Source organism: Siniperca chuatsi, linkage group LG24 (assembly GCF_020085105.1).
Source record: "Siniperca chuatsi isolate FFG_IHB_CAS linkage group LG24, ASM2008510v1, whole genome shotgun sequence".
Taxonomy (NCBI): domain Eukaryota; kingdom Metazoa; phylum Chordata; class Actinopteri; order Centrarchiformes; family Sinipercidae; genus Siniperca; species Siniperca chuatsi.
The window spans coordinates 10,578,154-10,605,252 of NC_058065.1; the positions used below are offsets into that span (position 1 = coordinate 10,578,154).

The 27,099-nt window shown below is 41.6% G+C and overlaps 2 protein-coding genes across 14 annotated transcripts in view; one reads left to right on the forward strand and one right to left on the reverse strand.

Moving 5' to 3' along the window:
* LOC122872347 (lysine-specific demethylase 6A-like) overlaps positions 1–21,875 on the reverse strand; it is a 30,955-nt gene extending 9,080 nt beyond the window's left edge. For 2 of the 5 annotated variants that reach the window (XM_044188451.1, XM_044188455.1), the window contains exons 1-16: positions 21,697–21,875; positions 21,496–21,559; positions 12,424–12,532; positions 11,991–12,040; positions 11,351–11,409; positions 9,828–9,948; positions 9,260–9,314; positions 7,953–7,987; positions 7,060–7,153; positions 6,482–6,608; positions 5,796–5,894; positions 5,148–5,367; positions 3,163–3,300; positions 950–1,081; positions 728–799; positions 533–640 (exon numbers count right to left, since the gene is read on the reverse strand). In XM_044188451.1, coding sequence (XP_044044386.1) covers positions 533–640; positions 728–799; positions 950–1,081; positions 3,163–3,300; positions 5,148–5,367; positions 5,796–5,894; positions 6,482–6,608; positions 7,060–7,153; positions 7,953–7,987; positions 9,260–9,314; positions 9,828–9,948; positions 11,351–11,409; positions 11,991–12,040; positions 12,424–12,532; positions 21,496–21,559; positions 21,697–21,875 — 1,662 coding nt within the window. Of the gene's footprint in view, positions 1–532; positions 641–727; positions 800–949; positions 1,082–3,162; positions 3,301–5,147; positions 5,368–5,795; positions 5,895–6,481; positions 6,609–7,059; positions 7,154–7,952; positions 7,988–8,162; positions 9,106–9,259; positions 9,315–9,827; positions 9,949–11,350; positions 11,410–11,990; positions 12,041–12,423; positions 12,533–21,495; positions 21,560–21,696 lie in introns of those variants that run through there. The other 3 variants (XM_044188453.1, XM_044188454.1, XM_044188456.1) reach the window with 3 other exon arrangements.
* On the forward strand, positions 21,769–27,011 carry LOC122872352 (FUN14 domain-containing protein 1). 9 transcript variants are annotated; one of them, XM_044188489.1, is made up of 5 exons: positions 21,769–21,901; positions 23,312–23,480; positions 23,732–23,807; positions 24,966–25,100; positions 25,601–27,011. In XM_044188489.1, exons 1-5 carry the CDS (start codon positions 21,874–21,876, stop codon positions 25,676–25,678), a joined length of 486 nt encoding a protein of 161 aa, XP_044044424.1. In that variant the 5' UTR covers positions 21,769–21,873; the 3' UTR covers positions 25,679–27,011. The 9 variants fall into 9 exon arrangements, with proteins under 9 accessions (XP_044044424.1, XP_044044425.1, XP_044044417.1 ...); XM_044188490.1 differs by having other exon boundaries at positions 24,966–25,094; XM_044188482.1 differs by lacking the exon at positions 25,601–27,011 and adding an exon at positions 25,270–25,572.
* Positions 27,012–27,099: the final 88 nt, after the last annotated feature.

Below are 27,099 nucleotides of genomic sequence, written 5' to 3' on the forward strand. Positions count from 1 at the left end.
CTACTGTAGAATCATAAATCATGCAGTGTTGACACACTCTGGATTAGCAAGTTTATTTATTCTGGCTTCACGGTTTAAGCCCCCAACTACCCAGTACACATGTTTGTGGAATCTGTGATTTCTGTGTGTGCCACTACATTACATTTCCACAGTCAGTGCTTGACGGACTGAAGCATAGACCCAAATGTAAGAAATATGTATCTGCATCTAAAATATTCATGTTCTGTATGGTGCCATACATTGACTTTCAATTACTCCCGGTTTTGACTATGAATGATTTTAACTGAATTTTGCTGTGCAAGCATCCATGGGTACGTGTGCATCATGTACAAAGATGGCAGATACATGCTGATTCATCAGTCTTAGGTCAATGAGCGTTTGTGATATATGAAATGCTGTGTTTCAAGACATGCAGTACTTTTGGAGCACACCTGACCAGTGCATGGCGAACGGTCAAGTGGCGTGTGTTAATGTTTGATGTGTGTGTGTGAGTGAGTGAGTGAGTGAGTGAGTGAGTGAGAGAGGTTTTTACCTGGTGCTGGTGCTGCTGCATCATGGCGAGCTGAGCCTCCAGCTGCCCCAACATCTGAAGCTGTGGGGGCTTCAGGCTGGCCCGGTTACTCCGCAACTGTTCCAGCACCTGAAGACAGACAGCAACAAAAACACAGAGTTCACGTAAATGTGGAGATTATAAATAAAGTAAACCACGAGAGAAGAGATATCTAACCTGTAATTTCTGCGGGGAGAGGTACCAGTTGGGAACTGGCTGCTGTGCAGGGTTACTGGCCCATGAATCACCCTGAAAAACACATTATGAAAATACACATAACATGTAAGGTGTAAAGATCTAATTAAGGACATAGTGCAGATTGAAATGCATGACGGTAACTCTGCTGTACTAGAAGAGGAAAGAGGAGCAACCCTACTAACAGTTAAATGATGTATTTACCTTGGTAGGGCTGGAGGCTCTCCTCCTCTTGGCTGGGCAGGACTGGTCCTCTGCTGGGCCCAGTGAGCCCACGTGAGGGGGCAGAGACTGACCCGAGCCGCCACCCTCTGCACTGTGATTGGGCTTACAAGCCTGGAGGGGAGGGGATAGCGGGAGCGCAGGCAAAGGGGAAGCAAAAGAAACCCAAGGAGGAAAACAACAAGACGTAAATGGAAGGACATAACAAAAGGTCATGGAAGACAGCAGGGGTCGGAATAGAACGAGAGGAAATAAGTGGCAAAAACAAACGGCAAATGGAGAATGAAAAATAAAATGGAGGGAGCGTGGAAAAAAAGCAATCAAGCATGTTTATTTATCAAGACGTAAAGTGGCAGAAGGGAGAAAACAAAGTACGGCAGGAAGAGGCCAAAGGGCAAAGCAAGGGATGGAGAATAAGGAAAAGAGAGAAAAGGAGAGCAATACTGTGATTCTGTGTTGGCGCTTAAACAAACAAGCAGGACACGTAGAGCAAAACATTCCTGTGTATCTGAAGGTGTTACTTCACATGGCAACATCAGCCCTGGGGCAGTTCTCCTGTTTAGAGGAATGCTGGTGGAAATTCATCACTAACAAAATTCTTCACAGCAATTCAGTGTGTTCCTCACTGCACTTTTCAGACAATATAAAAAAGGCAGTTGCAGCTGTTTAAGGGTATGATAGCATAACTCAACCTTTAAAGCAAAAGGTTAAAACACATTCCACACACTGACAGCCTTACTATTACCTCTGAGGGAGCCTATGAGCCAGATGTGACTGCCCAGAAATGTAGTTCAACAAAACCTCACTGTTGTTTTTTTTTTGTTTCTTAAACAGGAGTAGCATTAGCTTTGTTTTTGTTATAGCTGTTTTTGTTAAAGTCTCTTATTCTGTTGAAGAGTGTTTCATGAGAGGGCGGAAAATGGACATCAGAACTTCGATAAATCCCCCCCACCATAATTTTAACTTAATTTTCATATTTTCAATACTCTCATGTACTTTGTTTTGTATCAAGTATCATTTCATCATTATGTATTAAGTTAAAGTCACATTCCAAACACATTCACACTGGAATTGGTCCTACAGTGGATTGACTCTCACCAAGTCAAAGCCGATAAAAATAACAACATATTCCAATGCTATAAGTCAATAACACAACAATGATCACACACAAACATGGACACAACAGAACTACTCGCATCTACTGTATGATGGGCATGAATGAGTGAAGTGGTGATGAAACACTAGGGGGCGTTGCTGGGGCTTTGTGAGCAGCTGCAGGACATCTAAGGTCAACTACTGAAGGGGGAGGAAGATGGACAGAGCCAATGGGAAGCCTGGGTATTACTGTACGGCAGCACGACCTCACCGATCACACTGGGACAGGGTCAAAAGCCAAAAAGGCCAAACGTCAATGAGTGACAATTAGAAACACGGCCACTTGATTTTAGAATTATGGCACTTTAATCTCTTCAGAAAGGCAATCTCTCCCAGTCTAAACCAAAGCAGATTAAGAGCAAACAGCAGTGTAGTGCAGGTTCAACAGGTTTGCCACCTAAAACTGGATTTGTAAATGAACTGTGGGGGGGAGTAATCCTGAATACCACATTAGATTAAACAGGATTAATAGAAGGAGAAATTGAATGGCAAAGAATTAACAAAAGCCTGCACAAATGCTTTGTTGACTTATTTTTGTTTGGTTTACTTGAACTGAGCGTGATGGGTGAAGCCGAGTGACTACTGTGCTGTGGAGAAGAAAGGGAGTGCAGGACTGGGTAACACTTGGCTGGACCCCTTCTCATTCAAAACAGATGCCATAAAGCAGCCATGACCTGGACATATTACAATTCAAATAGAGGCAATGAATAGATAAATGACTTGTGATTCAATTTCTGTCACCATGAAGTAGAATAAAGTCAAGGTCTCCAATCCGAGTGTGTAAAGAAATGCTATAATTAGAATTCAGTTGTATTTTTTTTGTGCTTGTTGGCTTCTTTAGACATATGCATTCACACACAGACACACACACAGTGTGGAAGGTGGAGTTAAGCTCAAGTGTTACCCATCAGTATGTACAACAGTGCATGCGCGTGTGTTGACCTGCAGTGTGTTGGCGTGCCTATGTGTCTAAGTGTGCACTCAGTCAAAAGGGAGGGGAGGGAGGCGGGAGGTGTAAGTTGCTCTATCTGGTCTCTCACCTGCTGTGGTGCACTGCTCAGGCCTCCCTGCCTGGAGGTTAGCTCAGCTGGGATTGGTAGACTCCATGCCTCCTCAATAAGAGGGAGCATTTTACTTTTACCCTGTAGGCTACTGAGCTGGGGGTTACTCAACTGAGCCTAGGGGAATGGAAAACGACGTGAAAAAACAAAAAAAATAATAAAACACAAGGCTTTTTTTTTTGTTGGAAAAAATAATAATAAAAAAACAAAAAAACGATGACCTCAAAACAAGGAAATGATCAGCAATGGTAAATAGGTAGAGGTTATAACACAAGTGAAGCTAAGTTGGAAACTGATAGCGAAATGCAAACTTGTGTCTTGGCTGGCTAATATACCTTCGTCATGTACAGTATCAACCACAGAAGGAGGTATTACTACTTGAATGACATTCAGCAACAGTAATCCCAAACACAGTCACAATTCCATTAAAACAAGCCACTGAGCTTGTCTTAATGCCATGAATTTATGCTAACATAACTGGTGGAAATGTAACATTCCTTCATGCATATGTAAAGGAAAATGACATTGGCTGGACAAAAATATAGATGAATAAATTAACACATGAGATATGGGGATTGTTAGAACCCCGGTTGTTAAATCTATGGAAGGGCAATTTTGAGCCAGCTATCATTAGCTTCACCAGGAATCAATCTGTCACAAAAAGGATAAATAATCCCTAAAATACGGAAAATTAATTATTGCTCAAGGGTACTACCGTGTTTATTTTAACTCTCTTGTATTAATGCTGCACAGCATACAAAACTAAACATTTAAGCTCAAAAAAGGTTCCAGTTAGGACCAACTACTTATCAGCCAGGCATGAGTTAAGGTCTTGAAAGAATGGGAGGTGTAAAACTGAGCAAAAACAAAATGCCATCAGAGATCCCTGGATTTTATTCTACCCCCCCATAGGGTTTCAGGTCATCTGGGTTATAAACGTTTCCTTTGTGCCTAATAGAATACTCTAAATCACATCCCGGTGGAATAATATATAGAATTATTCAACACCGTTGTGGGCGCACAGGGATGCAAAGAGCAGCAAATGGCAGGAGAGGGCAATGATGATAGTACAGAGGAACCCGTGAGAAACCCCACCCTTTGCTCCCTATACTAGTGGAAGGGATTTTAAACTTTAGGAGGGTTCAGAAAAAAAAGAGGAGGCCGCCAACCATCAGCTTGCACTGGTCAGTGCCTTTTCACAGATCTTGGTGAAACTCGTCTAATTCTCAGCATCCATTTTAAGTTGCGTGATGAGAGACTACATCAGGAAAATTCGGTTACTGGTCAATGTCGGAGTTCTGCAATTGTTTTTTTTTTTAACATTTGTCTACATGTTGTGGCACTCACTCCATGCCCTCTGCCCACAATACACATAAGATGCACCAAACAGTGTTTGGTGGAACTGGTTCAAGTGAGTGAACCCCAGAGCAGCAAGAACAAATAAACAGCAGCCAGCAGTTTCAATTAGGGATGTCCCATTTTTTGATGGATATGTATCTTTATAAATCCTGATACACTTCTGAACCTTTGTGTGTTTGCCCTGGTACGCCAGCTGTCAAATACACCCAATTGAGCTCTATTAGAAACACTGGAAGTCGTGAATGAGTGACCCGTGGAGCGCACAAAATAAATAAACGGCAGCCAGCAGTTTCAATTAATGATGTGACAGCTTGTGTCAGTACGCGTTTAAAGCAGAGCAGCACTGAGAACCACGGCCGTCGCTACAAAAAATGTTATAGGAAAGCATGCAGGCTAAATCTCCTTCATGCAGAGCTAGGCACCTGTCAAACGTTTAAACTGCTTCACTGACTCATGGGGACATCCCTACTTTTAATTAATGATAACCACGCTGGCAGTGTGTGTCTGTATGTTGTTACATTTTCTTCAAATATCAGTATTATCAAATTGAAGCTGCATCCAAACAGCCATGGTGCCTCCTGCTTTAAATTCCTCTCTCCACCCACCTGCAGACATTTGATGCGGTGGGTTAACGCGGTGGTGTTGGTGCAGCCCTTGCTGCGTGTGGCATTGATGTAGCACTTGATGGCATCGTGCGGCTGGTTGCAGGACTCGTACAGCGTGCCCAGATCCATCCAGGCAGCGGCGTGGCTGTGGTCCAGCTGCACGGCGCAGATGTAGGCCTGCAGAGCGTCCATGGGCTGGTTCTGCTGCTGGTACAACACCCTGAGGAGCGGGAGATGAGGGTCGGGAGGTGCGGAGAGAGGAAGGGGTGTACGGCAGACAGACGGGAAAGGAGACAAAAGTAAGAGGAACGGGGAGAGGGAGCGATGAGGAGGGGACGGGGGTGAAAATGAGGAGGAATTGATGAGGAGAATAGAGAGGAGAGATGAAGAAAGAGTGTTTTTTTTCATGCAGAAAAGAAAAATGGAAATATAAGGGATAATGAAGCGTTTGAAGGGTTAAATTGGGAAATTGAAGGTAGGATGGATAGATTTGGAAAACAATTGAAAAGAAAAAAAGTTAAGCATATAGGTCACTCCAAAATGTCCATTCAGAAACCTATAGGTGACAATAGTGGCTTGCATGCATGTTTTTCTACACTATTAAAATTGAATGTAACTGTAGCCTTCACTGAACAAATTGACCCTTACCCTATAGAGCACCAGGTATCTGCACTGGCTTCTGATTTGTCTATCGATTGCCGATAGGAGATGAAGGCATCCTGGACCTTCCCAATACTAGAGTAGCACCTGCAGGAGACACAGGCTGTAAGGGTTGTGCTACAGACATGGAAAACATCTTAACAAATTATATATGTCAAATAACTAACACGTAAAGCTTCTTTCTATGCATTCTCTTCACTTGAACTTTATACTTTTCCAGACTGCATGCAACATAAATTTTTTCGGGATGGCATTTCAAAGGGATTTTCGGCACCCCTGATCTCAATTTGAGTTTTTCCCAAATTCCCAAACCTTTTAAGACCTGAGCAGGACCATGTAAACAGGTACACTTGTTGAACAAACTGTCAACTTTCCCCAATTACTCAGTGACACAGTGGAAATTCCAGGACCAATATATTGATTTTGTTTGAGTCACCAATTACAAACCAGGTTTTCATGACCATAACTTCCCATTTCACAAGCACTGCAAATGTGCCAAGGTAGACTTGCCTGGTATTGCAAAATCTGTATCAGAAACAGTCAAATACTTCTGTCCAAATATTACCTTTGTGGTTTTACCATTTACCACAATTCAGATGACAGAAAGGTAGATTACATTCAAACAAAGCTTAATTACACCATCTTCTGATGTTGTGCATGTGTGTGCAACGTACCTGCCAAGGAAGTACCAGGACTGTCCAGAGTTGGGGTCGGCCTCCAGAGATTTCTGCAGACACTGGATGGCATAGCTGTCCCTGGTGGCTCTGTCCCCGAGCTGTTCCACTGTGTGATGCATCCAGCCTGGGAAACGTTTATTAAATCAACCGCTGTTTTTCAATACGTTTCTCTCTCAGACAAAGATGAATTTTCAACTCGGATTTCATGTGCAGTTAACACCCATACAACTAAATGACACGTAGCACCAATGATGTTTAAACTGAAGAGAAACTGAGGTGAGGTGAGAGAAAGAAGTTCCCCTAAAATATCTAAAAATGAATTTATATGGTTCTATAAAGACAGCAGGTCAAGTAATGATTGCATAGTACAGACTGCACTATGCACTATGGGAAAAAAGTGGGTGTTATTCACAAAACAAGAATTTAATAATTTACTTACAATGCTTTCATTCAAATCAAGTTAGCAACACTACACACTTGTTTTATTTTTTAATTATATGTTAATTGTTGTTAATTGTCTGCCATGCTAAAGTGCTAATCTTGACCAAACTAAGTCTAAGTGTGCACGCTCTTACCTAGCTGCTGCAGGGTAGTGGCCTTCACCTGTGCAGGAAGATCCTCCGTCTGCAGAAGGCTCTCATAGGCCTCCTTGGCAGCCCGGTATCTCTTCTGTATATGAGCAGTGGAGGGGCAGTGAGGGATAAAAGAAGGTCAAAGAGAGCAATGGGAGAGGAAGCATACCAGGGGAAGGATAATGAGGTTGTTTACAGCAGCAAGGATTTAATTTGAATCTAGGACTTTTGCGAGGTCATCCCTCTTGTACGTCTTTCCATCTCTCCAATGTGCAGCATAACAAACAGTAATATTCTTGATGGCCCTCCCTACTCCTCCAAATTTAGTCACACTTTTGCATCCAAAGATCTGCTGTAGCACGCAAACCTAAGCCTGAGACTTCCACTGCAGCGTTGTGTTCTGACACAGCACAAAACAAAAAAAAAAAAACACATTAGTCGTGAAGCGCCGCTACTCCCAGAGCTGGCGAGAGCTACTGTACTTCTCTACTGAAACCCACATAAAAGAGAGAGAGTGAGAGAGTGAGAGAGAGAGAGACCACCAGCATACAAAAGAGGGGGAGACAGACTTTCTTGTTTCCGTGGCAACCCCGTCGATCGGCTGAGAGTAATCTCCTATCCCCTCTCGCACACCACCCACTAACGCACCCTGCTCCCTCCTCAAATTGACAGCACCTGGTTCAAAATACAAAAAAATAAGGCTATCCCCGGCGTTCAGATGCCCTGTGATTTTACAGTGATAGCTGGGTGATGAGCCATCGCCTTACTATTGGTCATCCAATCAACGTGCAGCACTGATTTTCACAATTACAAATGACAGAAACCAAACAAATGTCTTGTGTCTTTGGGAGGAAACACAACTGAAGCACAGGTTAAATAAAAGAGCGAGCACTTACCTGAATCTCATACAAATGAGCAATGTGGAACTGAACTGTAAAAGGAAAGAAGAGGAAACAAGGTTATTTAGCATTAAAGAATAGTTTCCCACCCCTTCTGAGAGTTAGTCTTTCCAATAGTCTTTTCAAGTCTTTGAAAAGTAGTGCTGCGTTGTAAATAAATAGGTGTCAGAAACCCAAGGTTGCCTGTCTATATTAAGTGTAACAGACCAGACAGGTAGCTGTGCTCCTGGCGGCACCTTCCTTTGTCTGGAGCGCTGCAGTCTCTGATCTAAGCTGCCTGAGTGACTCTCAGCAGATGGAGGGAGAGAGAGAGGGAGGAAGGGAGAGAGAGAGAGAGCGAGGGAGGGAGGGGAAGAAAGACGGGGGCTGCCCTTGCTATGTGTGTGTATGTGTGAGTGAGAACAGGAATGAGGGGGACACAATGAAGCAAAGGCAAACAGCGAGACGCTGGGCAAAAATATTATATATTGCTGTCGCCAAGGTAACAGGTACCGGAGCAGGAGAGATGAGATGGCAGCCGCATATCAAATAATGCCATTACTCTACCCAGACTGCACCCCAGCAGCTGAACATAATCCAACATGTTTGAGTTTTCCTGCTGCTGCTGAGAAGATGCAAGGGACTTCTCCATTCCAGGACCAATTGTTGTGAGAGGTGCAGTCCACGGCCCTTTTAAGACAGAGATCCCGCAATACTGCCGCAAAGAAGACCCGTCATTATGCCGGCTTTGCTATTTTACACTGAAGCAAACAAGCGTTCCGGAAGCAAAAGAGGTGTGACGTCTAACACAACAGCGTCCCGTCCTTCCTGGTGCCCCCGTTTTACACAGACATTGATTCGGCTCTGTTACTACCTCCGCTGCTGGCTTAACAACGATGCACCCCCATTCCGTGTTCGTACGTTTTATGCAGAACGATGAGGCGGAATAACGGCGCAACGTTCCCGCCTTGAACAGGATGTATAAAAAGGGGCTTAAGAATGGCTCGTTTGGATATTTGTACCACAGTGACTAATGTAATGCAATGTGTAATGCATATAAAAAAGGGGAAAAAAATTCATTTTAACAACAGCAATTCTATAAAAGGCCTTAAACCATTAAATAATATATATATATATTTTGCTGTATGTCCAACAATGTTACACTACATATTTTTTCAGTGCAATGTAAGTCTAAATGTGTTATTAAAAATGTAAGTTGCAGACAACAATCCAGAAAGCATGTAATTAATATATTCACTTAATATAAGTGTACATAGTACATGAACAAATTAACATTTAAAAGAAAGAAAGAAAAATGTGCTTACTTTCAGCTTTGGACAAAGTGCAGGGGTTGGAGTCAATCAAAGCCAGCTGAAAATGCTGTGAGAGAACATGGGTAGAAATCAGTAAAAGCACATACAGAGAATAACAAATTTCCTCACGACTGCCTGAATTTGCAGCGCCACAGCAATCCCCTGTGCATACTACTGCTTTATTTATCACTAGTTGCCAGGAGCCAGTCAGTCACTCAATGGCATTGTCACAGTGGGGGCCCGTTGTTTTCTTAATGCACAAAGCTGCTGTTGATACACTTACTGCATGTGCTTCATAATAAATTCATTATAAAGGGAAGGCAGTGGTACCCCTTTGGTGTGAAGCCACCCGGCAAATTGCTGACAATGCAGACTAGGTTCAACATTTTTCTATTTGTACAATAAGTGTCTAAGATTTTCACATAGATTCTTAAATATGATTTTTTTTGCTGCTTTAGAGAAAATTATATCAAACACCACAATTTCACAAATGTGGACAGTGCTCAGTCTGGTATTAAGCCACGATTAATCCATAATTATAGACCTGGAATGTGTATTAAAGCTTTGGGGTTGGACCAACCTTTAGGCTTGACTCATAGTCTGTGTTGACTTTGAACATGAGACCCAGGCGTAGGTGGATCTCCTTGGCCCGGGAGAACCCTGGGTCAATGTACAGCACCTCCTGGAATGCTTTGATCGCCCTGCGGGACAGATTGAGAATATGATGAAGAGAAGGAGGAAAGGCAGTATTAAGAATAGGCAGAGTGAATAAAAACCTATGAAAAGAGGACATATGATAACACTGGATTGTTGTGGACCAGTTTAAGGTCCAGTTTGTTTGAATTAAATCTCTGTGGACCCTAGACTAAAAAGACTAAAACTAAAAAGGATTTTGTGTTTGAATTTGTTCTGGACCAAAGGAAACAAACAACAGGTGTGAACAAAACCTAAGATGCAGCACATTCTGTTGGCCAGACAGTCTGCGCTCATTCAAGTCACGCTGCATGCGTGCTATCTCGGACTGAATACTAAAGATGTTCCTTCCACAGTAACTGAGAAAGTACCCCATTTGTTATTAGCTTGTTATGCTGCGCTTGCCTCACAATCAGATGGCAGCTAAATCAACTAACACTGCAGCAGAAAGTTGGCCAGTACAAGCTTTTCATTGCGGTGGCTGAAATGTCGAGGTAGCAGCACTTAAATAAAAAAAACGTAGCAAGGCAAGTGGGACGGCCTTTTCAAAATATTGGATTTGCATGTGCCTCTCGAACACACTGACTGTGGTTTGCCTGCAGCCATTGAAAACAATAGCTGTATTTGCTGAAGCTTACATCTTGACACTTTTCATCTGTCCAGAGGTTTAAGCTGCCTGATTCTTATTGGCAATTCAGCCAGAACTGAGTCTCTGATTGTGGCATTACCATGGAAACAACATAGGACAGCTACACTCAAGCATTTTTTTCAGCTGGTAACAACAAACAGATAAACATATACGGGCTACAGCTGAGTTGTGTAATCCTGGTCTCGCATTTACAGATGCTCTTCTCTAGATAAGCAATCGTGATGCATTCAAGAGTGCATTATTTGCCTTGTTTAAAGTGTGTTCAGCTGCATTCCAAACAGGATTGCGTTATCCTTTGTAATAAAATGCACAACAGAACGAGTGATTTGTTTTGCCGTTTCTGAAGTATGCAAGTCCTGTCTGGCATCAGGTTAGTTCTCCTCCAACTCCGGGTGGTGAGTCTGTTTTATTTCTGAAATATTTTATCTTTGCATGACACAGCTTGCGTTGCGGTTTTACAAGGGTTATGTGCCGGACTATTTCTTGGCTGGGAGCAGTTGCCAGGCAACCAACGGAGACTCCAGGAAGTCACTGCTCCGGGCCAAGAAATAGTCTGGCGCACGTAACCCCACGATAGCGGCAAATTTACGTTTTTCACTTCAATTTTTGCAGGACTTACACAAACAAGATACTGTTTTTTTAATTTTTATTTTAGCAGAGGTGCTGGTAGGTGGATTTTGATGCCTTTGGACAGAAGTGAATGACTGACTCATTAGTGTGTACAGTTTTATGCAAATGAAATAAAGACAGTTGGAACTCACCACTGAAAGGCATTATAGTGGAAGTAGACCATCCCCAGGCCATACAGAAAGGCAGCATTCTGAGTGGGATGGAGAGGCGAGAGGTCATTATGACAAATAGTTGAAATAAAAAAAAAATACTTGTCTTCCTTTACAAGTGCATCCACATAAAGAAGAAGCTGTGCACCAAACACTTATTTGTGATGCAGACTGCTGCTAAAACGCAACAAAAATGTTCACAGAAAATCAAACAGATTAATAAGAACAACAAAGAAACAGAATACATAGTTTTGACAAAACCAACTGACTCCACCCCACAATGTAATCAAATGTCACACTGTATGTGCCCTTGTAAACACATTTACAAAACCCTGCAGCTACAGTTGAGTGATCAGAAAAACCAATAACTAACAATCAGTCTCACCGCAGTGTCAGCTTAACATGAGAGACTCTCAAAATGCCACTGATACGAAACCTGAAACCACAGCTCACACCTGCATCTAACCCAACTGAGACCATACATGCTTCCTGTGTATGAACGAGTGAAAGTGTGTGGGACAGAAAGCAAGAGTGTGTGTGTATAATTGATAGGGCGTGAGAGTATCACTAACTGAGATAGTGAAAGTGAGCAACACGTGTTGTGTGTGTTTGTGTGTCTTACCTTCCAGTAGTCTGACTGTAAACTGTAGTACCTCTGGTATGCCGATAATGCTGTAATTATAGCAGAGGGAAGCTGAGAGTTTATCTCTGTCACCACAACACCAGTGAGGAAAAGAAGGTGAGCAGTCAGCATTTGTGTCCAGCTGGAATGGAGCCAACTGCATGTCTGTAGATGCTCATACTGTGTAACCATGGAAACTAGCTACACAGTTGCCTTTTAGTCCTTGAAGTTGTAATAAAACTTTAAACTTTGGAAATATGAAAAGGATAAAGGGTTAATTTTAGGGCATGGATAAATGGGAACTGAAGTGTTTGTCAAACCCAAGATGATGATTAAACAGAGCAATTGACCAAGCATCTCTGAACAAAAACATGTGAGGGAAGGATGATTCTGCAAACCACTTGAGTGCAGGTGAAGAGGAGAGATTACTCACCTTTTGGGTAATCCTCCAAGAGGAGGTTGAAGTGGCCTAGCTGGCAGAATAACTCAGGCTCCACTTTGCCCTCGGCCTTAAGGATGAGCGAATCGTAGCAGCGAACAGCCTGGGGGGGGGGGGACGACACACACAAAAACAAATAGGCTCAACTGTGTGTGTCTGTTAGATATGCATCCATGCACGGTGCTTGAGAGAGGTTGTTGGGAAAAACACGCAATAATCCATTCTGTATTATGCAAAGAGTAGAAACGTGGGGAGAGAGCGAGAGAAGAGAGCTACACAGAGAAAATCATAGAGAGCAATGTCACACAGAACTTTTGAAAGTCACAGCATGTCTGATGTCAGCTCCCTAATTCTGGCTGAGTAGACTCTCATTCTTTTCAGCAGATAAAGATCAGCCCTAGACTAACTTACTGGAATGAAGTTTGCTGTAGATAAGGACTCGTGCTTCAGGCTTTTTCTGACTTCCATTACAGATCTTCCTGCCGTGATAAAAAGAGATACAAAAGTAGCTGCTGCGTGTGAGCTGGATTCAAAACTACAAGATCTATGGAGTTAAAGGGCCATACCAGTGTTTTTTAAATGCGTTTTACCAATTTACTAAAAAATGACACCCACACACTTAACTACATTTTGTGACAATCCTAGTGCATTCACCGAGCTTCGGCGCAGGCATGCAGCACCATTTATCACTACCGACAGAGTGAAAGTTAAGTAATAGCTACGTCATTAATCAGTCATTTGAAAAATTCCAACTAAAACAGTGGGCAGCTACAGTAAAGCACCTGAGGAATTTTTTCATCTTAGTTAAAATAAAGTCAAAAGGACTGGATTTAGCCTAATGTAGGGATGTCCTGACGGAGTTCTTCAATATTGGTTATCTACCAATACAGAGTCCGAGCCGATACTCATATTTACCTAAATGCTGATTAAATATGTATCTGACACATTAAAATAACAGTTGCAGATCCAAAATATGAGGGTCCTGATTCCTAACTATAGAGCTGATAAGCTTAAATTATTAATATGAAATGGATGAAAGTTAAAACGTTAAACTCGCGTTGTACAGGGGTGTTTCAGAGACGCTTCTTTTACCTCATAAACAGTCTTTGGCAGATTACAGACACCGGCTTGCAGAGAGCGCACAAATCCGACAACAGCCATGTTTTATTTTGGCCTGCCATCAAATTACTCACTGAATTAACGATTATAGACAGCTGATATGACCCACCGCCAGTGACATTTATCATTTCAACTGACGAAAGCAACAGTCTACGCCAGCTAAAAATGTTCGCTGAATGTTTTGTACACTGCTCTTTGCTAAAAAGAGACGAGAGATAACAGAATCGTTACTTTTGGAGCTTTGCGAACCTGACCCAGCCAATCCAGGTGTCAGAACAGAGTCAATCACCGGTGCGACCTAGCGGCAACCACGGGGTCTGAAAAGTGAAGCCAAAGTTGAAGTGCCTCAAACCTGCATTCTTTCTAATAGCCAGCAGGGGGCGACTCCACTGGTTGCAAAAAGAAGTCCGATTTGAGAAAATGACCCCACTTCTAACTTGATTTATTACCTCAGTAACACGTTCCTAATGTGTTTATCGTCTCAATCGCTAGTTTCAAGTCTTCTTCAATACAGCATGATGATCATTTTGTGAATGATGGTCCCATTTAGAGTAAAATAGACGAAAAAGCAGGGTATGCTTTAGGGCGTGCCTACCTTGTGATTGACAAATCGCTACCACGGCAACAAATCAATCAGGATAGAGGTGATGCATATCCACTGCACTGTGTACATTTAACTAGCCATGAACTTGTTTTTGGGTGCTGTCTGTGTTTTCGTCTAAGAACTTGGACCCTTTCACAGTGTTGTAACATTTTGGTCGCCTAAAAATGTTTTGTTTAGCGTTCGGCTGTACTAAAAGACACTAAGGAGTCAGCTGTTTTTTCCCCCCAGTAAGTACATTTTGTTTTAAGCCTGTTTTTCACTAGCCAAAATCAGCACCCAATTAATATCACAGTTAGCGGGAATTACGGATGCACCTTGCTAATCAAGCTAGCTAGCTCCACCGTCTCGTCCAAATATGGTAACTTCTGGTTCCAAAAAAACAAGATGGTGTCGGCCAAAATTCCAGACTCAAGGCTTCAAAAAGCCTCAAGAGTCCACAAACCAATGGGTGACGCCACAGTGACTGCTTCCACTTCTTTTATAGTCTATGGGTGCGACCAAATAATATTTCACACACTCTAATTGTCACTCTCTGTACAGTCAAATGCTCGCAGGTCATTAAAGGAGAACAGCAACACTAGCAGGCTGAGGTGGACAAAACACAGTAGATTACAGTTAGGAAAAGATCAGAATTTGATCGGCTTTATTTTATCCGATACCGATCCATTAAAATATACCCAGATACATAATAAATATACCCAAACAGAGAACCCATACAGGACCAGGCATACGCTAAGTAGTGAAAGGTTTCAGGTTAACTCACTTCTTCCGCCTTTCATAATTACTACATTTAAAAAACAAAAACAAGCAAACAAAAAAAAATAACTCCAGAGCAATTATATCTCAGGGTATAGAAGCCAGCACTGATGTAGGTCCAGAAAAGGCTACAAGCTGGTCTTCGTTCTTCAGTTATCCAACTAAAATGAGGAGCCATTGTCAAACTGAAAACACAAAAGTAGTCCAAGTTGTAAAAATAAATGAAGCACATATTGGTCATGTCACTGGAGACCGCTAATACTACGAGTAATAGCTGCGTTTAAGTTCTTCCATCCACTGTGCCAGAGAGAAACTATTGCGGTGGCCAGAAGGTCTGCAGTAGAGATAGGTGTGTTAGGCTCAGTAATCTGCTGCTTTTCACTTTCTTCACTATCAACAACCTCCACCGGCACTGGAAACTTGTAAGAGAAAACACAAGCAGCCCAAGTTGACCAATCACAGTTCTTGTGGTCCCCACATGCTATCACCATAACCAATGTAGCCTCGACGTGTAGTTACATCTTTGAGACGCAGCACGGGTACAGGGGATATACAATACGTACAAAGTCTCTGAAACTATGCCGTGCCACATTAACGCAGAATAATAAATCCAGCTTCACTCTGAAAGAAACTGATTAATACATGGAGATTTTAAAAACACTCAGGACAGTCTTGAAATGACTTAACATTTAACATTCCCTAACATTTGATTTTTCATGGTGTTTCTACAATATAATGTTGAATTTCTATACAGTAGATTTTAAAGGCTGGCTCGAAATATTTAAATATTCATATTTGAATCTCAAGTCAGTAGTCGAAGCTTAGTTTCTATTTATTTACTTTTTGAAATGTAGCCTAACCTACATTCTATATTAATGGAAAACTGATGTTAAAAGTAGAGGAAGGAGACCAATCCAGTCCAGGGAAATCATCAAATCACTACTGAAACTTCTTCTTCTTCTTCTTCTTCTTCTTCTTCTTCTTCTTATTATTATTATTATTATTATTATTATTATTATTATTATTACTACTACTACTACTACTACTACTACTACTACTACTACTACCACCGCCTTTAAAGTGTACAGGTCAACATGCAACCTACATATCAGTGCATCAATGAAATACTCAACTGTATTACTGCCCATCTACCCATACCCTTAAACGCATGTGAAAACAAATCATCAAGTGAGTTTTTCTGCTAAGTGAGAAAACATTTCCGTAGGATTTGTCAGATTAACACTATACCCAATTCATAACCCCAAAATGATTCAATGAAAGTATTTCTGATGAAGCACATCTCAAAAGGAAAGCCCAATCTGATATAGAGATATCAGATATGTTGAAAAACACCATGCATGTTTATGGTAAATCAAGGCTGAAAAAAACCAATCTAAAGGGACGAGTTATTTCAGTCTGAATGACTGACTGGTAGAAGAGGGCCGCGCTGACAAGGCACTTTAGTCAGGACGGTTTGTGCCAGTTTCTCACTTACAGGTAACTGCAGGTGGTCATTTTGTGTCAACCTGTGCAATCTTTCATACACCTCTGAGCAGCATTCAGAAATTAACGAGGAGTCTGTTGTGCACCAAAATCGGCGACTAGCAGATGTATCAGAATGGTGAGTGTAGTTAGCATCTTTTATTTGTTTATGTCGTTTGTTAGCATGTAACTGGCAGCGGCTGACACAGCGTTTGCGGTTGTGAAACATACAATAATATCTGCTACGATGTGTGTGTTCACATTGTTATTATGTAATGTTAATGGATAATGGAAGGAAGCTCCAGGGTCCGGTTTACATCCAAAAACTGCACACACTACCATGTTTGCTTTCACTAAGCTAACTTGGTACAAACTCTGCTCTCTGTACTGACAAGTCCGCTCTGCGCTGGAGGTTTCAGGTTTCTTTGCTGGTGGCAATGCGATTTGCATTCGAATTTGTGACGTCCCAAATCTAGCTTGCCCGGAGTTTGTTTGAATCTCAGATTTTAGGGAAGTGTACAGTCATCTCCCCCTTCAGTAGAGGAATGTGAACACCTCTCTAGTGACAAATGCTGCACAGGTACAAGTCAGTAAAGTCAAGGTCTGACATTTTAGGGGACATAAACATAAGAAAAACACATTTTTGAGTGGAGGGGTACTTTAACTTTTTTGAATCATACTAAATCTGTGGACCTATAATATTACCTGGGATTTGGGTATCTTGTAAGAAATTGCTTAAAAGCTGCCTAACAGCGGAGGGATACAGTTTCCCAAACTTACTGTACTGTTTCAGCTGAGTAAAAATGTATGTATTTGCCCATTTGGCAATAATATCAGCATTACTAAATGATAGTTTAGTAAAATGTCCTCCAGTTGAAGAAAAGACAAGTGTGACAAAAGTGACAAAAACAAAATGATGACTAGCAGAAATAACACTTCCTAATGAGTTGAGAACTACAGCAAACACCAAGTAATAGGCTAGCTAGGCAGCATTATGCAAGAATGTGAACATGTTGGGGACATGTTCCACCGCCCACAAGTAGTGTTGGGTGATATGACAATACATACTGTGAGACAATCTTAACTTCTCAGTTGTCAGAGATTTTGCCATACCGTAATACCATGGTATACTATATCCCATTCATATCTGTGGGTGTATGGGGCCATTCTAAACAATGTTGCCAACCAATGAGCAGGATCTACAAGTGGCCTTAACAACTGTTTTATGTCAATAATGGATATTTTGTCAGGCATTTAATTCATTTAGACACTAGAACAGGATCTACAGCAGATTATCCAATTGGTGCTGTTGGTTCTGTTAGCTTTCATGGACCAGGGATGTCTATGCATCATGTGTGCCCTGACCTAGGCTGTGAGGCAACAGTGCATAACACTGAGCCTCCACAGGTAAAATTAAGTGAAATGCAATGTTTCATGCTACATCTGTAGCATGATCAAAGTGACTGGAATACACTGACTTTTCAGAACTGGCTTGCTGTTCAACTCACAAACGTAGCACCAAAGTCACATTGTGTCTCTGGTAGATAGCTTTCTATCCTGTATGCATGCTAGTGAGTCAAACAGTACGTTAAATGGCTGTATGCAACCATTATTAATTAAGTTATTGTTTATTAATTCCTGTGGGAAAAACTGTCCTCTGCAAATTACCTCTCTTAACCATTTCATAGCAGAGGTCAGCCACAGTGCAGCGCCCGGCCAGTGGGAACCCATTAGAACACAGGGAGAACATGCAAACTTCACTCAAAATGGCACCAGTCAGCCCATCATGAGGGTTAAACCCAAAGACCCTTCTTGCTGCAAAAAGTGCCACAGTGTAACGCAAAAAAGGATGTCGTGAAAATAATCACCAATACAGGTATTGTCCCACGTAGAAAACATAAATAAGAGGATACTCATGCTCAAAGCTTATCTTCTGTCTAGTTATTCTAAGTTTACGTCATTGCCACCTAGTTACTGGTGGTGATACAGTGACCTAGTTCTGTCAGAAATGTTGAACCCACAGCTATCTGCATGTAGATAGAGCAACAGTGCAGCGACACGACCGTTGCAAAGTGCCAGACAGGGTAGTCATACAAAACTAATAAGCTATGAGCAGAAATCGAGTCATAAAACACATCAAATCCTTCATTTTTTTTAAATGAACAAAGTGACACAATCTGACTTTTACAATGCTACAGACTGTTCATGCGACTTGAGCGTTTTTAATAATTCTCAGAGGACTGACGTAGTTGAGGTTAATTGTTTGTGAGGCCACATTCTGGTTCATTTGCCCTTTTGTTTTCATAAGCCATTCTCTGGTGTGAGCACAAGAGTAATATTAAGATTCAATGTGCCACAAATGCAATGTGTCTAATGCAAGTATGGAATCTTAACACAAGCAGAGAGCCTTTATTGAAGCCAAGTAAAGCCAACAACTAATGATTTCTTTGCCTCTGGGGCAAACTAGAAAGCAAAAATGACATACCAATCTGGCTGACTTAAGCTATAGCCTATATTTCCATGTTTCATTCTGTGCTCTGTATTATTTGATGGTCTAGTATCAGCATTATAGCTATGCTATTTTCTCTAGTGTCTTCTGCTCACAATGGATCGAACATATTCCTCTCTCAATCCACAAACTCTGGGTATTACCATATTCAATACCAGCCCTGTCTTTTTCAATTTAAAATCTGTATTGTCTTTTATCTGGAAGCTAACCTGGAGCTGTAACATTACTTCTCAACTGTTTTCCTTTTGTCAACATTATTTTACTCATTGCACATTTCAATTACACTGCTCAAAGAAGTTTGTAAAATAGCACTTTTACAATGCTACAGCACTGACCAAAAAAACGGCATTGAGTGTAGATCTGTCACATATCGCCTATACTTGACTTGTTTGGTAAGGTCAGTGTCTGCCCTGATGATCAATCCAATTTATCAGATCTGTGTATCACAAAAAAAAAAATAAAATTCACTCACTAGACAGGTAGGCTTGGTATTAAGTGGTGTATAAAAGGACCTAGGCATGCTTAGACTGATGTAATGATGAAGGAGAAAGACAGGTAGTTGGGCACACACTGTGCCTACTTGCAGTCCTCCAGCTTTTATAAGCTGCTATTGAATCAGATCTGAAAATCTCAAAACATAGTATTTACATTCGCCTGATATGATATCAGCCATATTAGCTACCTGACATATCTGACTGGCGTCGCTGTCACACTGCAATATCCTACACATGAAGACACCTGAAGCTGTGAGCTAGCTGGACTGGGTAAGTGCCCATAGGACCTGTGTATATTTATATCAGGGTGTACAAGTGTAGGGCTGTAACAAGAAAGTCCGGCAACAGACGCTGACTATGGACTTGTCTGGCTTATGACAAGGTCAAATATAACTGCCACCATAGTTACCAGCCACAAATTCTATGCGTAAGGCAAACAATAACCTGTAACATGCCCAATAAAATGCACCACTGACACCAAACCAATTCCACTGGGTACGTGACAAGACAGACCTTTTTTATGACAGGGTGGACTGTTTCAAGAGGGCAGGGGCACATTTTTTATGCCAGTATTACCAAACAAAGCATATAAAACACTTCAAAACTTAAATAAATGAACAAGTTGTGTGTTAAACCATTGCATCAGTACTCTGTTTAAAATTCTACTAGGGACAAAAGTAACACATGCTGATGAGCTTGCTCTAGTTTGAACATAGGAATTATACAGTTTGATTTAAGCGTAATACATTGATTGCATTACAGCTGTCTATATTCGTTTACTATGGTATACAGTATGGTACACCATTGCTTTCTGCTGCTTCTGTGCAGCTAATGCTAGATGAGTAGTTACACTTCCTAGGTATCCCACACCACCTAGCGAGCATATTCGTGGATGGCCCCTCAGACCATGATCTGTCAACAGCACCATCTTCCCTACATCATCCATGGTTCAAGATAAATTCACAACAGAGGGGCTTTGCTCTTTTGTTAGCGCAGCAGTGTATTATGTACAGGTAGACTGTGCCTGTTGAACACGTAGCTTTCTAGTCCGAGAGGACATGGAGAGCCAAACAGTGGCTATGAAAACTGTAAACAAAGGACCCTGACGCCACCTTGTTCGGCAAAAGGAACACATCTATACAAATAGCCAAGACCCGTGAGAAAACTTAGGACACACTTTAGCAACACACAAACGATTCGGAGCAATATCTTCATATCAAATTGGTTATATAGCTAGCTATCGGTGTCACTCCGCCATGTCCCGCCATCTTGGACAGGCAGCCAGCCATTAACGTTACTTGTAACGTTTATCAACTCGTTCACACTGACTCCAAACGAAAAACGTCCAGAACACGTCCTGAAGTATGGTCCGTGGAGCAATGCAATGTCACAAACAACCTAACAGAGTGTGGCCAAGACACTAGATCAGTGCAAACCTTACCAAATAACGTTAACGGGTAAGCTGTATTTGGTGCACCCTGAAGGCTACAACGTGAACGTTACTTCCACCAACGTTAACAGTTGTACTAGCCAGATAAGGATAGCCCTATCTTTAAGGTTAGATGTGAGAGTCTAACGCTTGTAATAAAACAATCTCACGACGACATAAAACTTTCCTCATTAAAAGTGCAATGTTTCCAGTAATCAATGTGCTACACAACACCGTGACGACGTTGTGTTGTTGGTGGTACAAATGCAAGTACACAAGGATACGCTGCATGGAATAACGTTAGCTACACTGCTAACAGGGAAGGGCGGTTGCCTAACAAACATTAACGTTAACGTCAACAAGCTAGTTAAATCAAAGAAGAACCACAGCTAGTTGGCTAACAGTTATCCTGGCTAGCGACACGGCGTAGCCGCAGGTGCAGGGTCGCTGTTGATCGGCTGAGAGTAGCTAACTAGCAAGCTAGCTGACTGGCTAAAAGAGGGGCTGCGGCTAGGTGGCCTTGGTCTCCTTAGCGAGTGGGCCACTTGCATTCAGACTGGCTTGCTACTTAGAGAGCAAATTCACTGCCGTGCATGATGGTTGGGATGTTGGAGTAATTCCCGTGGATCAGGGTGCTGCTTGGTTGTAAAATACATCCAGTTAGATTTGCTACCTTCATCAACAGGGCCTTCGTTCTGGCGCCATCTTCATGAAGCTTCTGAAATCCAAACAGTGAGCTGCAAGCAAGAAGACAACATAGGCGGCTCAGAATCACTTGCAGAGCGGCTCAGAAACATTTTCAACGTGCAAGGAAAGAAAACAATTAAATTTCAAACTGTGCGTTGGTGTGAGTGCACGGGATTACTATTCCGACCTGTCGATCCCGACCAAACTGTCCCTCTCCTGGGCTGTCAGTGTCGGAAAGTCCTCCTCTGTTTCACTCGCTTTTCCCGCCGCCATTTTCTTTCCCTCATCACCACCAGAAGAAGCCGAGCCGAGACTCCGAGCAGCAGCGCAGGCAGCAACGGCGAGAGACACACCGCACGATTGCATGGAAAATCGCGACGCGGGGACAAACGGTTTGCTCCGCCGAATCAAAAAAGAAAAACTGAAGAAAACAAAATGATCAAAAACTTTTTTCCAGGATGAAAAGATGCGATTCGATATAGTAAATCCTTTCGGGGGGACAGAAGCGCTCTCCGGGTAGCTCCTCAAACGTCACATTTTTCATCACAAAGTGATATTGTGCCGCTATTTGAATGCGAATAACTGAATACAATATGCAAGATGTGAGTATTTCACAATAAAATGCGTTTCGGCCGCGAAGATAAAGTTGTTATAATTGTGTCACCCAAGCGAACCCACGCGCCGCTCTAGTCACGCCCTCTCCCCCCTCTTCAGCCAATAGGCGCGCCCGCTTCCCACCATATGACTTCCTTGCTATATCATTCTTTTATCTCAAATATTCATATTCTCCCTGCTAACCACTCTATCTTTTTATACCACGAGTATTCTGGAAGCATATTAAAAAATATTTATTCTCTGAACGTGTGTCTGTCACCCATGTGCATTAAAGTGAAAGAGCTTTGTTTCCCTGACAAATGCAATCATTTCCACAAGGTAAAATATAAGCAGCTACTCAGTAATATCTATTGACACTTTGGTGTCAGTTGACGTTTTCCCTGACAGACTGGTTAAATGATGACTGCAATGCATCATTCGTTGTGACATGTAATATTTGTTTGCACTTTCTAAAGTCCCATCATAATTTTAGGATATCTTCCTCATACGAAGAAAAAGTTGCAGCATTTGAGTAATAACGTTGCTAAATTGCTGAGCCTAATCAAGCGAGATCAAAGCATTTTAATTGACGTGGCAAAAGCATCATGATGTGGGCGTGGTTTAGTATTGTCAACATCCTGGTGACATAACTAGTTTCTCCAAAATGGCGACGGTGGATCACAGAGAAGGTTAGTGTTTTTGTTTGTTAGAAATATGGCGATATTACCCTAATTAATATCGGAATTTAGAACATTTTCCACCTACGATAATGAAATTGGGATGCTGATTTGACATCTACGCTTATAAGAATCCGCAAAGGAAATTTGTATTGTGCACGATATTGGATTGGTAGCCATTTGACTCTAGCCAGCTAGCTAATATTAGCCTCCCCAGTCATTTACATAGAATAAACAAGCAGCCCTCAGAGTAGCTGAATATCCCTTACAGTTAGCGTAATAGATATGAAGTAACACTTTTATGTTTTGGGTTTGAACAGTCAAATATAGGGAACTGTCAATAACTGAGTCATTTGAAACACGTCCACAATCTAATGTAAGTGCTTGCGCGCGCTCATTGGTGTTTGGAATGGAGACAAGAGGTGAAGCTAGGCGAGGTATAATGTCATTAGTGTACCCTTTATTCTGAAGGGCTTGTGGTAGTATATATTAATTATTATCATTTTTATCTTTTTTATCCTTGTCTCTTAGCAGGTCAGGATGACCCAGAGAGTGAAGATGAGGTTTATGAGGTTGTGGACCTGACAGAATATGCCCGGAGGCACCAGTGGTGGAGTAGGGTGTTTGGGAACAACTCCGGCCCGATTGCTGAGAAGTATTCCGTGGCCACCCAGATCATGATGGGAGGGGTGACTGGATGGTAAGGCATGAGGAGGCTCTGTCTGCTCATGGGTCACATCTGTAACAACAGAGACTAAAGTACTGTCCAACATTTTTGCTCCTTTGACAAAAAGAACATTACACCTACCTGACTGTTTGAGGAACTATTATTGGTATAGTACACATACAGTATGAAAAGATCTGACAGCCAAGGCTGCCAATTCCAAAGCAAAAACGCAAGAACATGACTGAGTGCACATGTGTAATGAACACTCCTCTCAACACATGCAGGTGTGCTGGTTACCTCTTCCAGAGAGTTGGGAAGATAGCTGCTACCGCTGTTGGAGGAGGGTTCCTTCTTTTACAGGTGAGAGTACCATAACACTGTGTTTATGTAGCCTCAGTAATTCAGTATTTACTACATCTACATTGTCTCTAAGTGATGAAAAAGTCTTTGTAAGATTCACATTTTACCATCTTCATTGACAAGCAAAGGTGCCAGCTGCACAGCATGATGCTCAGCTGGTCTCCTCTCTGCAGCAGAAAGACTAGCATTGTGGCTCTAGATGGACGCAGGCCATCTGGATGCTTATTGGGTGTTGCATTGCTATCAGTGTATTATTTTGTCTCTTACAATCATTATTGTAACAATTTTGCAAGTAGATCACACCAGAGACGGCCAGTTGCCTCCATTCACAGGCTGAACACATACAGTAGTTGTTTAGCTGTGGTTTCGTGGGTAATCTTAAAAAATGTGCCTTGAACAGAACAGTGTTCTGTCTGCGTTTTTATTGTTATTTTACCAAGGTTTCATGTGTCGAACAAAGACAAAGATTTTCAATTATTACCGTTTTTATTCACTCTGAGTCACAGAGTTCACTTATTGTCAGCCTGAAATGATAATTTATGTTGGTTCATTCTTCAAGTTTCCATCAAGGACAGGAAAACGCCCTCCTAGACAAAATGTTCCCTGAATTCTTATTTATATATTTTGAAGTTGGCAGGTGAATCATACCTCTTCCTTTTAAATAAAAAAAAAACAAAACATTTGACCTGCAGAGCTAGTCACCAGTAACTACTCAAAGAAGGCCATAACTTCTTAAAATCTGGGTTTTAAAGACAGAATCACCTTTTTAGTAAAAATTTGAATCTTGTTTTATTTTTTTAATTATGTAAAAGGAATTTGTTTTGCAGACAGGTCTAGAGGGTCTCAATAAAGCACAGATTATGTCTCACTAGAAAACATTATAAACCGCCAGACAATGATGCAATATAACACAGAAAAAAATCTGTTGACAAGGAGTCAGTAGAGTGCAACAAAAGGTTACTTATTACTGCAAACATATTGCCAGCATAGCATGTCATGTCAGAGGGCATTTTTTAACAGGATATTTACAAAAGATATATTCTGTTTCAAAGTGGAAAGCTGGGACAAAAACAAATGCAGTACAAAATAAAACATCATTAAATATTTCCAAATTGTCTGCACAGAATCAGTGCTGAATATGATTTTTTTCCACCACAGATTGCCAATCATAGTGGCTACGTGCAGGTGGACTGGAAGAAAGTGGAGAAGGATGTGAACAAAGCAAAGAAGCACCTGAAGAAGAAAGCAAACAAAGCAGCCCCTGAAATAAACACATTCATTGAGGAGGTAAAGGTACCTGTAACAAAGCTTGCTCTTTTTTTCACGCTTTTGCTTACTTTTAATTGTTTGTTGCTTAAATTGAATCAATCATTTCTGAATTGTACTACTTCTGCTTCTGACATGTAGTTAATTTGAACTAAATGAGTGTCTTTTTCTTTGATGTCCTGATTTTTGTGTGAAGGTTAATTTCTTCATCTGCAAACCAGCAATGCCCCCTAGTGTACTGCTAGCCATACTACACCCACTAGCTGTGACACAGCAGGCTTAAGACAGATGGTAGATAAAGACATTTTGATACCAGTATGGATGTTTTGTGGTGTATCCATTGTCAGTATATATAAATCTTTACGTTAGGATCAGGTGATGGTCTTAACATTAGAAAATGTAATCCAGACTGTGCTCACCCGCTGTTTTTCCAGCAACAGTTAACACCTGTTCACTGGTTAGTACAGTATGTTGCCTTTTAAGCACTTATCGACTAACTCTCCGTCTTTTCTCCCCCCCCCACGCAGGCCACAGACTTTATAAAAAGGAACATCGTCTTGTCTGGCGGGTTCGTCGGTGGCTTCTTTCTGGGATTGGCCTCCTAAAGCTGCTGCACACGCTGCAGTCTCCACTTACTGTGAATCACATCGCTACATAGGTCACTTTCCTCTCCATTGTTTACCTCTCACCCCCATGTGTGCATTGATTCACCTCTTAACGAACCGAACGGGGGGGGGGTTATGTTGAACATTGAAGCATGATCTGTTGTGACAGTGGTATTAACTGTGTAACATTGTTCTACTCCCCCTGTTTTAAATAATTTCTAGCTAATTATTTCCTTTTGGGAGGACTGATTCTGAAGTGTGTGTGGTGGGTCAGTGGGGAAATGGGGTGCTTGGATTATACTGTGAAGACTTTCTGCTCTGGGACCCATAATGGATCTTTGCCAGACTGCTGAATATGCCAAGCTGCCACAAACTAGCACAGATTCGTCATTGCTTTTTCAACACTGATCTGAGTCTAGATTGTCTGTCCCCTCATGGATTTGCCTGGTGGATTCTGATCTCAGATTGTTATAAGATTGCATGTGTGGGTGCCATTGTAAATATATAGCCAACCCCTTTTCAGAGCTGTAAATACCCACACAAGGCAAACTATTATATAAACAACATGGAAGGCAGCAGAGTGGGAAGTTAACACCATCCCCCGGTCTAGTGCCTAGAGGTATTTTTTATGTAGCTGTGAAGTTTGGCAAGTTTATGTGCCATTTAAGCATGTAAGCAAACACAATTCAGCTTTTAAAGTTTGTCACTCTGGCTGGTGGTTTAAAGCAAAGTTATTTTCCCACTCTGAGCAAGAGTTGTTATTGTTATACAACACATATCATGAGCATGAATCCAAACTAAATGTTACATCTGTGAATATTCTCTACTTTACACTGACAACAGGGAGTATTAAATACAGATCCTTTATTCCCATAATCCTCAGCTCCACAATGCCCTTTAATGACAGGATGAGCATCTGCTGTACCCTAATTACCACAGTCACAAGCTAGACACCAAAAGAGACACCAGTCCTGTCATTAAAGAGCATAATGGAGCAGCGATTGTGACTCCTACGCCCTCGCTATTGTCATTATGCATTTAGTAGTGTCCGTGTAGCAATAACACAACAGCGATGCTGCCAAGTCATGTATCACATTATCTAGAAAGGACATCTACACATAGGAGTCCACTTGAGTTGATCACAAGTTGCTTATTTTGTTTTTTGCCTTTTTCTATCAGTGCAATATACAGTAATGTGTTTTTTTTGGAGGAGCTTGTTACGTCTCCAACTGGCATTTTATACGCTTATATTCCCTCATTGTTTCTATTTATGAGCTGTATGAATTTGGTTGGGTGTCTCTTTTAAAATAAAGTTGCCTGATTTTGTTTTGAATATCATTTTTAAAAAGTGTTTTTGGGGAAGGTGGCAAAACCGCTTCAAGTTGATTACATCTCTGTCTAATTATATATTTATATGCATA